At 28.1% G+C, this 15,374-nt stretch overlaps 1 protein-coding gene across 1 annotated transcript; it reads left to right on the forward strand.

Annotated features, from left to right (window-relative positions):
- The first annotated feature begins 1,510 nt into the window (after positions 1–1,510).
- LOC119684832 (SRSF protein kinase 3) lies at positions 1,511–14,975 on the forward strand. The gene is made up of 4 exons (XM_038098962.1): positions 1,511–1,931; positions 2,095–2,841; positions 11,116–12,142; positions 13,742–14,975. The coding sequence occupies exons 2-4, from the start codon at positions 2,232–2,234 to the stop codon at positions 14,574–14,576; spliced, it is 2,472 nt and encodes an 823-aa protein (XP_037954890.1). The 5' UTR covers positions 1,511–1,931; positions 2,095–2,231; the 3' UTR covers positions 14,577–14,975.
- The last annotated feature ends 399 nt before the right edge of the window (positions 14,976–15,374 follow it).

Raw genomic sequence — 15,374 nt, forward strand, 5'->3', positions numbered from 1 at the left:
TATAGTAAGAATTAGCTGATGTTTTAATGTTAAAAATTTCAAAAGAAACTCTAACTTGTTTTACTATTAATAAACACAACATTGTATTATTATATTTCAGATTATTTTGCTAAAAATATTTCCTCATTTAGTAATATTTATTAAATATAATCTAAATGCGATCTAAATTAAAAATTTTTTGATTTAAGTAGTTTTCTTTTTTATATTTATTATTATTTTTGTACATGTGTTTATATAATTTATTATTTTTACTATAAACCATTAAAATTTAGTATATTTTACAAATAAATGTCTTCACTTGAAAAAATTCTTTTCGTTCAAATTTTTTTTTTTTGCGAGTTATTAATATTTTCTTTTACTTTACATTGACATATCAAAATAAATGTGTACGCATAAAATTTTATTATACGCGCAATTTATAATTTTGTATTTGTTGTTCTTAACTTTATTTTATATAAATAAATTATGTCTTGTACAAATAAATAAACTGTACTGTAATATTTGTACTAATTGTTTAAATATTGTATTCAAGTATTTAGCGAATATCAAAACCAAAGAAGAACTGAAAAGCAGTTTAGTTTGAAAAATACTTTCGAATAAGTTTCGTGATCACATTTTCCTATTAGAAATAATAGGTAAATTTATAAAATTTCCCTCTTCCATTCCTTTTTTAAATATATTAAATAAAACCGATTTATTACAGAGTGTTATACATTTATTCGCTGCTATATTTGTATTTGCAAACTATTTTTTTTTTGTATTGTTGAAATTTGTTTTTTTTTGAAATTTGTATTGTTGAATTCTTTGAATTGGCGAATTTATTTAACATCATATTAAAATAATTTTAATTTTTAAAATTAATTAATTAATTTTATAACAGTGTTATTTGTAATAAAATTCAAGTATCTATTGACAGTTAACAGCTGATAAATTAAACATTAAACTCTTTTTAAGGTGTTTACGCAATGTTTAAAAGTGATATTTCTTACTAAAAGTGTAATTTAGCTGCTTTTAGTAAACTAAAAGTGTTTTTAAGCAAAATTCATTTTAGGGTATATACGAGACCATAAAATCAATTTTAAGAATTTTAATTCTCGCGTAAACGGGGTGATATAGGTCGTGTGCGAGTTAGGCTAAGTTGCGTTCTAAATGAGGGAAATTCTAAGTTGTGCCGATAATGTAGTGATGTGTCGATACGTGTTGATAAATGGCTAAATGTGTGCAGTGGAAAAAATCCCAAAAAATCTCCCATTTGGTTTAGCATCAACTTAGCCTAACTCGCACACGTCCATAGTATACGTAATCATCATATGGCGGATACACAGTTTTTAATATCCATTAATAAATTTTTCCCTTTGTAAATTTTATGTTGGCAATAGTTTTAGAACGTATCCGATTTAATGTCAAAACCACATGCAAGTGGGAAAGCTAGTATTTTCTTTTTTCTCTCGGTAGTCATACCGTTTTTCACGAAATTGCTATGTTCATATTTTCTTTTCGGATGTAAGATAATTTATTTGCAGTATAATCAATAACTGATGCAATTTAATCCAATAGTATATTGGAAATATGAGCAATTAGAACAAATTTAACACAAAACATAAGGTAGCAGAAATTTGACAGATGGTAAATTTTTTCTGCTAAACTTGTTTGCAAAAGCAAGAAAGAGAGCGCACGCAAAATATTTGATGATATGGAAAAATAATCATACGTTAAGATGAGTACACTACATCTTCACACAAAAATATGAAAATTTTTATTGGAATATCGAACAATATCAAATTAAAACAGAAAAATAATCTGTGTGCTTTAATTCAAAATCTAAAAAGCATTTTTAGCTAATTTTAATAGCTCATTTTACGTGAAATTATGAAATGAAATGATGCAGTGCAAATTAAATGCTGAAACTTAAATTGGATACTAAAAATGTGGTATAAGCAGTTTTTGTTAAATTTGTCAACAAATGCTTAAATTTTCGTATATATAGATTTTTTGAATATTTATCAGTTAATAAATTGTAATTTTTATGTTTAAATTTTGGAAAATTATTATAATTTTAACAAATTTTCATTTTCTGTGCACCTACATCCATAGTGCTGGCTCTTTTGTGGGGCCATAATAACGTCAGTGCTCCCAAAAAAGAAATAGCAACAACAATAATCTGTAATCCGTAAAAACAGTGCTTGTCAAGACTTTTTGTAAGCAAGTAAAGAAAAAAAAAAACGCTAAATATGAATTCGAGAGGTGACGTCAACAGACGGGTATTGGCAATACAAGCAAAGAAAAAACGTCATAAGCCAAACAAAAGACGAGCCAAGGCAAATGGTGTAGCCGGTGGTCAAAATGGACAAGGGCAACCGCTAACACAAAACACAACTCCACCAAATTGTAATACAAATGGTGGAGGTATTGGTGCGCCACCAACATCACCACTTTCAGCTCCAGAATTCGGAATTAATCATAAAATGTCAAAATCATTTTGTGGTGCTCCATCACCAAGCGCCAGTAATTCGATACCTGGTCTAGGTGCATCTATAGATTTTCCTGAATCAATGAAATTCTTGCAAGATAAACCAATCTTTGATAAAAAGAATGTCGTAAACCACTATGAATGTCGATTGCTTCAACAACAACGACAACAACAGCAGCAACAGCAACAACAATTTCAACAACAACAGCAATATCAACAACAACAGCAATATCAACAACAACAACCAGAACGAAGTTCTTCCTACGATTCAGATGCGACTGACTTAAATAGCGAAAATGAAGATCAAGAGTTAAAAGAAGATTATTGTAAAGGTGGTTACCATCCCGTCAATATTGGCGATCTTTTCCAAGGTATGTGCACTTCGTAATATTGTTTAATATATCTTGTAGAATTTTTTAATTTTATTGTTTTTATAATTTCTAATACATTTGCATTTCTAGTTAAAGATTATCTATGGTTAAAAAAATTAGTCCTAATTTTAAACTGATTAGGTATGTCAAGTTTTTTTTTTTAAAAGCACAGTAATGTACCACAAGGCAGATTATGCAAATTAATCTTTAATATAAAATTCCAATATGTTTATAATTATCTGAAAAATCATTATTTCATTTTTTTATATTTGAAATAATTGAATTTATATGTGTGCCAAAATTCCCATATTATTATTATTTATTTTTATATTGATTTTAGTAGTTGCTGATCTTAAGTTTCAGAACAATTCTCTAATCACTCTAATTTGATGTTCGATATTCTCAAGAACAATGGAAAGACACTGGTTATAACAACAACAACCTATCTTTATATTGCAATTACTATTATAGCAGTGTTCTTAACCGAACATTTGTTGAACCATGACTTAAAGAATTTAGACCATTTATTTCGAATGACCCATTGTATTACAATACCTATATATCTATGTATATAAAATTTTTTATTAAATTCAAGCTCAAAGTTCCGATACGTCTATGGCTAAAGCTATGTGGTACATTTCTTATTCAATTATAAATATAATTGTAAGTTGTATTTTCATTAATAAAGAAGGAACTAACTAATTTGAAGTTTGTTTTTATGATATATTTAAGAATTATCTTTTGAATATATGAATTATCTAAATAGCAGCTGTTCCTCCCTGATATAAAAACGTGCTAAAAAATTTAATAAATTTAATAGTAATTATTTTCGGTTTAAAGTCCTATTAGTTTTTAAAAGGTCTACTTGTTTTTTCTTCTTGGAAAGAATGACTTTTCAATTGTGAAGATAAGCGCCATTTCGTCATCAATTTTAAGCAGTGTTTCCAAGAAGTAGAATTAAACGTTTTTGGGATCTTTTGATTTTGTTAGAAAGTTTGTGTTTTTTTTTACTAAAATGTTATACTCTATAATTGCTATTATATTATATTAAAAATAATAATATATTAAATATGTTGAATATGTTAAAATATATATAAATAAAATATAAAGTAAAAGGTTTTATTTAGTGTTCAAATAATTAAATTCAATATTTGCATTCACTAAATGATGTATTACACAATTTGTGTAAAAACAGCTTCAATAATATTGAATAGAATCAAAATTATTACACATATACATATATATCTATATATGACACATATTCAAATGAATGCGTTGTCATCGGAAATAAAAGCAAAATCAATAGTAACACTTTATAAAACAAAAAAAAAAAATTATATATATTAAAACAAAGACATAATCAATACTGTATGTAAACGACCGTACCAAGCAACCAACCCACTTTCCAATAAACTTAGTTTACTTACACATTCTTCATCTATTTGGTGACACTAGCACACCCACTATAAATCTTTCGTTCAGTACCTTTTAGCTTTTTTTTTTTTTTTGATACTAAACAAATGTTCTTCAATTCAAATAAGTACCAAATGAACATAGAAATAACAATAAAAAAAAAACAATAATAAAACAATATGAAAAAGCATTAACCCAATTTTTGGTTCATACATTGTTTCGTGTGTCTATTAAAAGAATAGATTTAGTTACGTTGCCAGTTTCATACATACATACATAATGGCATATACATACAATAGCTATATATTATAAATATAACTTTAACTAAAGTTGTGCATTAAATATATTCAAAATATTTCATTAATAATCTATTGATTATATTACCCTGGTTATTCCATCTGTTATTCAAAGTGACACATTTCATATGTAGAGATCCAGATCAGAAAAAAGGTTCCTTAAAAGTACCAACGCAATACAATAATTTTATATAAAAATTTTAGAATGTAATCTCTTGTCTTTTTTGTCTGAAAAGTATTTAGCTTTCGGTTGTCTAGTACGTTGTTTTTACTTTATTTTTGGTGCAGTTAGCTGTTAATTAGTTTTTCTTATTACATTTTTCAGTGTAGTTAGCTTGCATTTTCAACACTGTTTATTTCTTTACATACATATGAGCAAAGTTGAGCATTGACTGCATATATAACTGAAGTGAAGTGATTTACTTCATAATTGATATTAAATTAATTTTTTAAGGCAACTCATATGCAGTGTTTGCTATACTTAAAATGAGTCAACATATTAATGTTATCGTTAAAAATCTGTAGTACATGTTCGTGTTAGTTGAGAAATAAATTTATTTGTTATAAGAAGAAAAATTAAATTCGTATATATTTTTCATTTAAATTAAAGAAATTATAAAAAATTATTGCGGGTGATCAAAATTAAAAAAGACAAATATTAAAACTTACCAAAGTTGGAATTTGAACTTGAGACAGTAGGTGATAGCGCTTAACCTTTAGCTGATTCTACCATTACTCGTGCTGCAGAATTTTTCAATATATATTATGTTGAAGTAAAACAATATAATCAGTGTTTTTTTTTTATAATTTGTATTTTATTGAAACATAAAATTATATACATGGATGAGAATTTATTGACTTTTTTTAATTTTAAAAATCTTTTATCTACTATACAAAAAATGTTGTTTTTGTTTAATAAATAAAAATATAGTTATCAATGTTTTTAGTTAATTGTGTTTTATGTATAAAATCTGATAAGAATCAGTCTGAACTTATGCCATTAATTCTTGTGAAGTAACTATAAACTAAAATATTTAAAATGCCTTAAGTAGGGGTAACGTTACATTATATATTTAAAAAAATTTGATTTATATAAATAATAAATTCTTTAAACTAGTTGAGAAATTGTATATATCTTATTACAGTCAAACTTTCATAACTCGGTTTATGGAGACTTCGAGTTAAAGAATTTTTTGTAATTGTATGTAATTTGCTCTCTAAACCCTTCTTCTTTTATTATCCGCATCTCTCAGTAAAGCATAGGGTCTTATATAGCCTCTCTAAACCCTGTTGTACTTTATTTAGTCCGCGGTATAAAAAATTCGAATTGTAGAAGTTTGAGTAATTGAAGTTCAAGTTATAGAAATTTAACTGTATATAAATATATATTTTTTTATTTTTATTTTATATATACATACATTTATTTTAGATATATATCAAATTTAATAAAATTTGATGAATTTTGAAATTTTTATAATTTGAATAATTGCGAAAAGTTATAGATCTTTAGAAGTTTGTCTTGCAGTGCGTTAAGTGTCACATAAGACGAATAGGGAGTATTCTTAAGAAATCTATTTTTTTAAGAACCAACCAATATACTCTGTGTTTTGTCTGTATGAAAGGTGAAATAATAATGTACGTGATATATAACACTTTGCCATTGTAGAATAGTGTCAGAAGAGTCGAAGAATATTCAGCCGCTTTTGTAACCAAGAAAGAAATAAATCTTCATTCTAAAAGAATATTTATTTTATTTATTAGAATATTTATTTATTCTAAAAGAATAAAGATTAATTTTCATTTTTGCTAAATAATCTTATCACTTTCATATAATCGAATTATAACAATATATTAATAATAATATAAATTGACTTATATATACCCTGTTATTAACCTTTTATCTGATATATGATTAATTGTTTATTTAATCACTTGAATCACAAACAGAAAAATTATATTATATTGATAGTTAAATGAGATAACGTAGTTCCAATTAAACCTTACCTATAACCGTCATGGAATCTCGTCAGTCAATAGCAGTTTATTTGCGCACAAGCGAGCTTTGGTGAGCGAGACTGCCACTCCAATCTAACACGATGTTTCAATCTAACACGATGTTCCGTCGTAGGACATCGGCAGTCTCTATGGGGTTCAGTAGATATAAGCACGGTTGCCACTTGAAAATTTTTTTCTGTACCAAAATTGGTTTAAAAAGGTACCATTTCTGTAAAAAAAGATCCAAAAATTTTTTGGACCTTTTTGTTTTCTCGTTCTGTGTTTTTCTTAGTGTTATAAATGAACAAAATATAAAATAGTGCAAAGTTGCATTTATAAAAAAAATTAATTGGAAATATCCACAATAAAGTTGGGTCGTCAAAAATGTACTATTTTTTGAACGTGAGTACCAAACGGAAAAAAAAAAAGTACCAATTTTGGTACTAAAGTACCATAAGTGGCAACCGTGGATATAAGTCACAACTAGCTTACTATATTAGGAGGTAGTGAAGAATAGAGAGAGACACGATGTATATTAAGCTTCAAATAACTACATCAAATTTTTTTATAATTATAATATAATTCAACTTAAGATGAGAAAAGAACAATATTCAAAATAATTTAATTGCTGTTCCAGAAAGAAAGTTATGTCAATATTCTAACAAAATCCTTTATTTGATTCTTGTGTATCTTTAGAGATATATTATTTTTATATAAAATATTTAAATCATTATTATTTGTTTGCAAGTTATGGTAAAAATTGTTCTAAGGTATTTCTAAAGTATTAAACTAGACTGATTTATCTACAATAAAAATGTTAACAATTAGAAATTATGATTTCATAGTAATCGCAATACCAGTAGATAAACAAAGTTTATCAACTTTTTTTTTTATTTTTTATATATTATTCTATCCTACTAATTACGCATCCCATATGGTATACGCTATCTGAGTTTTGCAATTGTTTTTTTTTATTCATATTATGAAATTTATAAATTCTTGTTCTATGTTCGAGCAAAAAGCGGAAATTATTTAAGATTGTACCTAATATACAAATTCATTAATACCCTTCACACATTTAGTGTGAAAAGTTGGTTTGAAAAGTATTATGTTTAATAAAATCTTTGCAACAGTTTGAAGGAGCCATATGAGGCCTCCTAAAGTATCAACTATCAGCTGTACAAGGAATAGCGATGTGATATGACACAGGTTTTTTAATTGTCCAAATAGTTCAGTGTCCAAATACACATATATTTTTTCTGACCTTAAACTTCTGACGTTATAATAAATGCCATTTAAGGGGCCAGATATAAGCTCTTGTTTGCAAAAGTTTTACATTGATAATAGTATATAATATATATAGTATAGTGTTCAGTTTCGATAAAACTATAGCATAGAATCTAATAGTTTTTAATAAAGCTTAATAAAAATTAAGTGTGAAGGGTGTTTATAACCATCGGCAAAGCTAAAATTTTAATTTTTTATTTAATTTCATTTTATGTATATAAGTAAAACAAAAGAATTAAATAATTAATCTTGAATAATTTATTTCTTATCAGTTGTTGTGCAATGGTGTGTAATTTTTATTGTTTTTGTTGTTCTACATTATTTATTGATAATTAAATTCAATTGAAATTGAAGCAAGAATCAAATTTAAATCCTTTTGGAAATTAAATTGACTGATATATAAAGTATTAAGGAGTATTCAAAAAAATTAGTTTCTTATTTTAATAAAAAATATACCTAGGATGTATTACTTTAAGATAACAAACAGTAATAATTGTAATAATAATATATTACAATTATAGAATAATTCTATATTTATATTATATTATTAATAAATAATTAAAAATTATATATCCTCTAAAATCTATCTATAAATCTATCAACAAATAGTAAAGAAGGAGTAATAATGAAAAAATTTTTAGATTAAATAAATTCGATTTTGTGATTGAATGGTATATAAGGTTAGGTTAGGTTAGAGTGGCGGACTTGTACCTGAAAATGGTGAAATAATAATTTACAAAAATATTTGCAATGAAGAAAACATTGGAGATCAGATGTCTAAATCAGGGCTGTATAAAGCACGGATCACGGGACACATGCTGCCCGTGGATAATATATATGGGTCCGCGATATGTTTCTAATCTACCACAATTATGCAAATTTTACTTTGATATATTTTGGTTAAATCACATTATATTATTTTTATGGTATCCCAAAGAAATACCATTTATTCATATAAATAAATTAATAAAATTAAATTTAACATTATCACCTTTTTTTTTTCTCCAAAAAAACCATGGACATATGTACTTGTTTCTGCGGCAATTAAATCTGTACAGTGATTTATAGTGGCCCACATTCGTTTCTGGTCTGGACAGCCTTAGTCTACATCACAGCCATCTAGTCACCTAAATGCGATAAACTTTGTACATTTAATGTAAATATGTTAAATGTTATTGCAAACTAGAAGTTCAACAAAAAAATCGTTAGAGGGTATATTTATAACGGCAATTCTAAAGATCCACTTACATTAAATGGCTTAATAATGAAAAAAAAAAATTATATTTCTAAAAAAGGTGTAAAAAGATTTGCTTATTACATAAAATATACTCTATCCCAATTATTTGTCTAAAAAAGGTTCGCCTTTTTTTATTTTGGAATGTGACTATTTTTTTCATCTCTGTCTCCCTTGTTGGGGTCTGGTCACCGAATGAGATGAGCTATTTTCCATTTTGGAAATTTGCCTATCTTTCAGATTTTTGCCTCTCTCTGGTTGAGGTTTAGGAGGTCACCGAAGGTGTTTATAAAATTACGGATGAGATTAATTGCCTTAAAATGTTCACTGTTTTTCTGCCATTCTGGAAATTTGGCTATCTTTCACATCTCTGTCTCTCTCTGGTTGGGGTCTGGTAGGTTACCGAAGGAATTTATAAAATTAACTACCATGTGAGTAAAATGCCAATATAGTTTTAATTTTAAATTTATTAAAGGAAAGTTGCAAAAAGAAGTCTCATCTGTATAGTACACAGTGCAATGTTAGTATTTAATATAAGTCAAAAAAATGTTGCAATTGATATTGAATAATTAGTTATTAACATACCTACATATATGTATGAATTAGTTTCAAATTCAATCACTTACTTAATTGATCATAACAACCCGTTATCGGATTTCGGTCTGACGCAGCACTCTTCACCAGGCGCTTTTGATCACGGACGCCTTCTCCATTGGAGATACGGTTTACTTCTATACCTTCTTCCTTCAACTGCCGCTTCAAACAGCTTTACCGCTGGAGCATCGTCAACCATTCATACGACATAACCAAATCAGCGAGACCATTGGATGTTAATTTGTTGAATTATATAAATGTAATGAAGTTCGTACAACTTGTGCTTCATTTGGTTGCGGTTGTTGTCACTTTCTCGTGAAATGACTACAGATCTTATGAAGAACTTTTCTCTCGAAACTTCTCAGAACTGCTTCGCCATTTTGTGATAGCACCGTCTGTGTGAACATTCTGTCCAAGCTTCTACTTCAACTAAATAAATAAATAATATATTAAAATTAAATAATAAAATATCGAAACAAAAAATATTAAATTAAATAAAAAGTTGTTTAAAAATTTAACAACTAAAATATTTATTAATTCTTTAAAGTCGTTTTTTGACAAATTCTAACGATTTGCTTAAAATTATAAATGCAGATTTATTTAACTATTATTATTAATTAATTAATAATTTAATTTTGATATATGACCAATAACTCATAACTCTGCATTATAGGTAGTAATATTTTTTAAACTTGTTCTTTTATTATTGTGTTCTTGAGTTAGGAGAATGTTTCTTACTTTTTTAGATTATCTGTCTTTCCAATTACTTCTAGGGCACATATTATTTCCATATATCGTTCCATATAATTCCATATGATATAATTCCATATAATTGGGTTCAGCTTATGAAGTGATTAAACTTGTTGAAGTTAACATTGAAATTTTATAAAATACTCATGGTATTTATTTAATCTCTTGACTAGAATCTAGCTTAGTCAGCAGACATTGTTTACTATTTTTTTTTGTATACTAATTTTAATCAGCTTAAGTTAACTAAAGTAGTCTCAATTACAAAATAGCTCCTTTTTCATTTAAAATCCAATTGGTTGCTATAATTGAAAAATTCTTTCGTTCTTTCTGTGATGTGTTAAGTGGCCAAACGATGACTTGTATGCATTCATTGGACAATTGCATTGTTAACTTCGAAACGAAGATAGCGAATCAGTCTTGTTATGGCATTGAAATGTGTAATATTGTAGTCTGCTAAAGTCATGAAGGTTCCGCATTAATATGCATTGAAAGTGGATTGTTTTAAGCTATACTACGATTATTCCAGAAAATGGATTTATTCGTTGATTGCGTAGATTTTTATGATTTCATTTATTTAATAGGTAAACAGTGATTTTAATATGTGAATTTTGTTTTATTTTTATAACTTTTAATATATTATAAATAAGTTACGCATGTTATGCATTACGATAATAATTTATTGTTTTTTTTTTCTATTATTTACAGGTCGTTATCATGTCTTACGGAAATTAGGATGGGGTCACTTTTCGACAGTTTGGCTTTGTTGGGATTTTAATGAAAATCGTTATGTGGCTATTAAAATTGTGAAATCCGCACCGCATTTCGCCGAAACAGCCAAAGATGAAATAAGAATACTCAAATCTGTTCGGGATTCGGAACCTGAAAATCCTAAACGTCAAAAAACCGTGCAATTATTAGACGATTTTAAGATAAATGGTGTGAATGGTACACATATTTGTATGGTTTTCGAAGTGCTTGGTGATAATTTACTCAAGCTCATACGCAAATCTAATTATCGTGGCATACCCATTGAGAATGTGAAATCAATAACGCGTCAAGTGTTGGAAGGTCTGGATTATTTACATGCATGTTGCAAAATTATTCATACTGACATAAAGCCTGAGAATGTACTTTTATGTGTTGATGATACATATATACGCTCTTTGGCCAATGAAGCTACCGAATTGTATGTTATGAATTCGAAAATGTTTCCATCATTTGTTAGTCGTGCACCAAAAGAATATCGTGAACCGCAAATTACTGGTAAAATGAGTAAAAATAAAAAGAAAAAATTGAAAAAGAAAGCGAAGAAGCGTTTGGAACTCTTTAAAAAGCAAAGAGATTATTTAGAACAAAATCAAGGCGCACAGCCTGAAAATAATATTGATGGTGTTGTTTTAAGTGATGATGCACCTCGCGAAAGTGGTGCTGGAGGTGATGAATTAAATATACAATCAGGTGAAGAAACTGGTGCCGAATCTAATGGGGCTATGTTAAATGGTGATGCATCATCAGAAATTGAAGATCTCGAACAGAATTGTGTCATAATTAAATCTATAAAAGAAATTTTATCTGAAGTTAACACTGAGGAGCAAGAAGAATCAGACGACTTGGAAATAATTTCTGAAAATAAAATTACTGAAATAAAAAAAGAAAACAAACAACAAACAAATGTCGCCGAGTCTGAAAAGACAGAACAAAAGAAGAAGAAAAAGAAGAAAAATAAAAGTAAGTAAAAGTTAATAAAAAATATAATAAATTTAAATGTTTTAAACAACTAAAAAGTAACTCGATTGTCTATTGAACATAGCTGATGTATAAGAAAAAATTTGTGACTTTGGGTAATATAGTAAAGCGGGCATAGCCGGGCGTATTTTCCTTTTCGAATCAATACAGTATTGAATTGAAATTTTCAGTAGCATACGATTATATTAGATTTTTATAGAATTTTTTTTTGAACAGTAGTGAACTACAACAACAAAAATTTTACTTTTTATATTATTTTAATTAATTGAATTTTTGGCTTACCCTACAGCTGTTTCGAGTATTGCCAAATACCCATCGTCAGTGGTCTTGGAAATAATTCTTGTATTTAATTATTCCTCAATAATTATTTTTTAGACTGCAAGTACCAGGAATCGAACTCGGGTCCTGGTAAATGTGAAGCTCAGAATCAGCGCACCTTAACCAATTGATCCAAAGCCATACTTGACTTTTTATGTTCCCATATTTTTCTGGAGTTTAGTTACTTTTGTTATGAAAGTTTTTATTAACAATTTTATTGCTGTGTATGGCTTAGATTTTTAACAAAAAACTTTTTGGGATCAAAGTTAATAGTAGTTTTAGAAACTTACCGTTTAATCAACAGCCAGCACAGCCGGGTGTGTGCATATTAAATATGTATTTTCTACTCAGTATATGTATATAGTATATTTTTTTAATATTTTCATATTGTTAGCGGTTTTTAAACGTAATGATTTGGGTGTGTTAGATGTATGCTTATTTATACGTTTTTGGACAAAAAGCTCTATATATAAATTATGAAATGTTAGTTAAGGATTCGTTCAAAGTAGCGTTACCATTTGCAGAGCACACTCCACGTTGAATGGTAATTTATCTACGTTGCATACGTCAATCCCTTTCTTTGTATTATGAATAGATCGGTTCCTATCGCAATGAAGCTAACATCATTGAGACTGAATAAAAACAAGAGCTTTTTGGCTTAAATATCGTGACAACATTCTCTTCGTGATCATGATTATATCACAACAAAATTCTCAACAGGTTTTCGCCTGAAAGCTTCGGGTGTGAAATACGACTGTCACCTGTAGCAAAAACTGTACATGTGCTTAACATTTGCTTGTCACGCATAAATACGTCTGTCTCCAATATATGCCCTAACTATAATTCTACTTCGCATGACGTAGCCTGATTGTTCTCTTGTCCAATTGAATGCACCAACTACATTGGTTTATGCCTTCAACTCGTGGACATGGTAATATTCTTCACATAAATCTAACGTAGACTTAACTATCTCGTTTAACCCTTTCCTTATTCACACTCCATTCTTATCATTCTCCCTATTAAATTTTTATTGTTAATGGCTTGTCATTCCTTCCATGTGCTTGTTTTTTTAGGTCCAGATGGTCCACAATAACAATAGCAATGTATAGGCTACACCAGGCTTATAATTTATTAAAACTGTTGTTTGCTCGTGTACTCTGAATTTTCAATATTAATATTATCTTTTAAATAAAATAACTGATTTAATTGATTTAAAATAATTTATTTATATTTTTTGTTTAGAAAACTCCATCCAGAATGCTCAGAGCAAGGAGCTGACACAGCAACAAAAGTCGCAGCAACAATCGCAGCAACAGTCTGATAGCAAATCCACATCAAGTAGTGGAAGTAATACGGTTAAATGTGAAGCGAATGAATCGAGCGGCTCATCACCAACTTTAAAAGGACAATCAACAAAGAAAAAAAATAAAAAGCAAAAAAATAATTCAGAGAATAATAATATATCTTCGACTATTACAAATACAAATAATAATCAGAAAATCTCAAATGACCAACAGCCACATATGAATTCTGCCAACGTGAATGGAACAATAAATCCAAACACAAAACCTTTAGTTAAAAAGGATCCAGCACTTGAAGCTTGTGATTTTCAAGTGAAAATTGCCGATTTGGGTAATGCTTGTTGGGTAGACAAGCATTTCACCGAAGATATACAAACTAGACAATATCGTTCTTTAGAGGTTATACTCGGTGCTGGTTATGATACATCCGCTGATATATGGAGCACAGCTTGTATGGCATTCGAGTTAGCAACTGGTGATTATCTTTTTGAACCACATTCAGGTGGAAATTATACACGTGATGAAGATCATATTGCGCACATTATTGAATTACTTGGTCCAATACCATTAAATATTATCTTCCGAGGTGCTTATGCTACGCAAACCTTTAATCGTAAAGGTGAATTACGTAATATAACGGGCCTTAAACCATGGGGTTTAGTTGCTGTTCTGTACGAGAAATATGAATGGCCACGTGAAGAAGCAGAGGCATTTGCGAATTTCTTAAAACCAATGTTAGAATTTGATCCGGCTAAACGTGCCACTGCTGCGGATTGCTTGAAACATCCATGGCTAAGATAAAATACAATTAATTGTTGTTGTGCAGTTTCGCCATCAACTTTAACATTAAAAGAAACTAAAGCACTGCATACTAAATCTGCTTCATCATCACCATCCAACAGGTTAGTAACACATACATTATGTTGGCGAAACACATTGAGACGCATGTTTCAAAGGAAATGACTATGACATATTGTGTTAGTGGTTAGTAAATGGATCTGTGTAAGAAAATATGATATAAATTAATGTTAATAATTATGCAAATATGCCACTATTTAAATTATGTATTTATTAAAATTACAGTAATTGCGATGAATTACGTATAGTAAAATTATGCAGCATTGCACTAACAATCTATTTCGATAAAAATTGAACACAACCATAATATATTATTGCAAAAAATTTTATTCAAATAAATATATAGCTTAACTCCTGTATTCCAATTTTAAAATATTTATTTATATTTTCTTATTTTTAACAAGTTTATAATATATCATTGTATTAATTTAGTATATACTGATTTGATTAATAATATTTTTAAATTTTGAAGTGAATGCTATTATTTTAAATTACCATATATATATATATAGAATCGATCTTTGTGTGCCCGCCAATTTTATAGTGTGGGCAATAAACCGACACTAATAAAGGCTATCCGAATGAGGATAAAGTAATTAAAAATTGTTGATTTTCTCATGCTTTTATTGGTAACAGATAGACGAATATTTCCCTTACCGGTAGGAAAGGAATTTCTAAGTATTCGGATGTTATAGATATGTTGGTACAGTAAGTTAAAAATTTGTGCTATCAGTAGACATT

Source organism: Teleopsis dalmanni, chromosome 2 (assembly GCF_002237135.1).
Source record: "Teleopsis dalmanni isolate 2A chromosome 2, ASM223713v2, whole genome shotgun sequence".
In the NCBI taxonomy this organism is placed as follows: Eukaryota; Metazoa; Arthropoda; class Insecta; order Diptera; family Diopsidae; genus Teleopsis; species Teleopsis dalmanni.

Excerpts from the sequence above, each read along its gene's own strand:
- LOC119684832 (XM_038098962.1), top strand. The coding sequence starts at position 2,232 with ATGAATTCGAGAGGTGACGTCAACAGACGGGTATTGGCAATACAAGCA. Across the intron at positions 2,842-11,115 it reads TATTGGCGATCTTTTCCAAG|GTCGTTATCATGTCTTACGG; the intron begins GTATGTGCACTT and ends TATTATTTACAG. Across the intron at positions 12,143-13,741 it reads AAGAAGAAAAATAAAAGTAA|CAAGGAGCTGACACAGCAAC; the intron begins GTAAAAGTTAAT and ends GAATGCTCAGAG.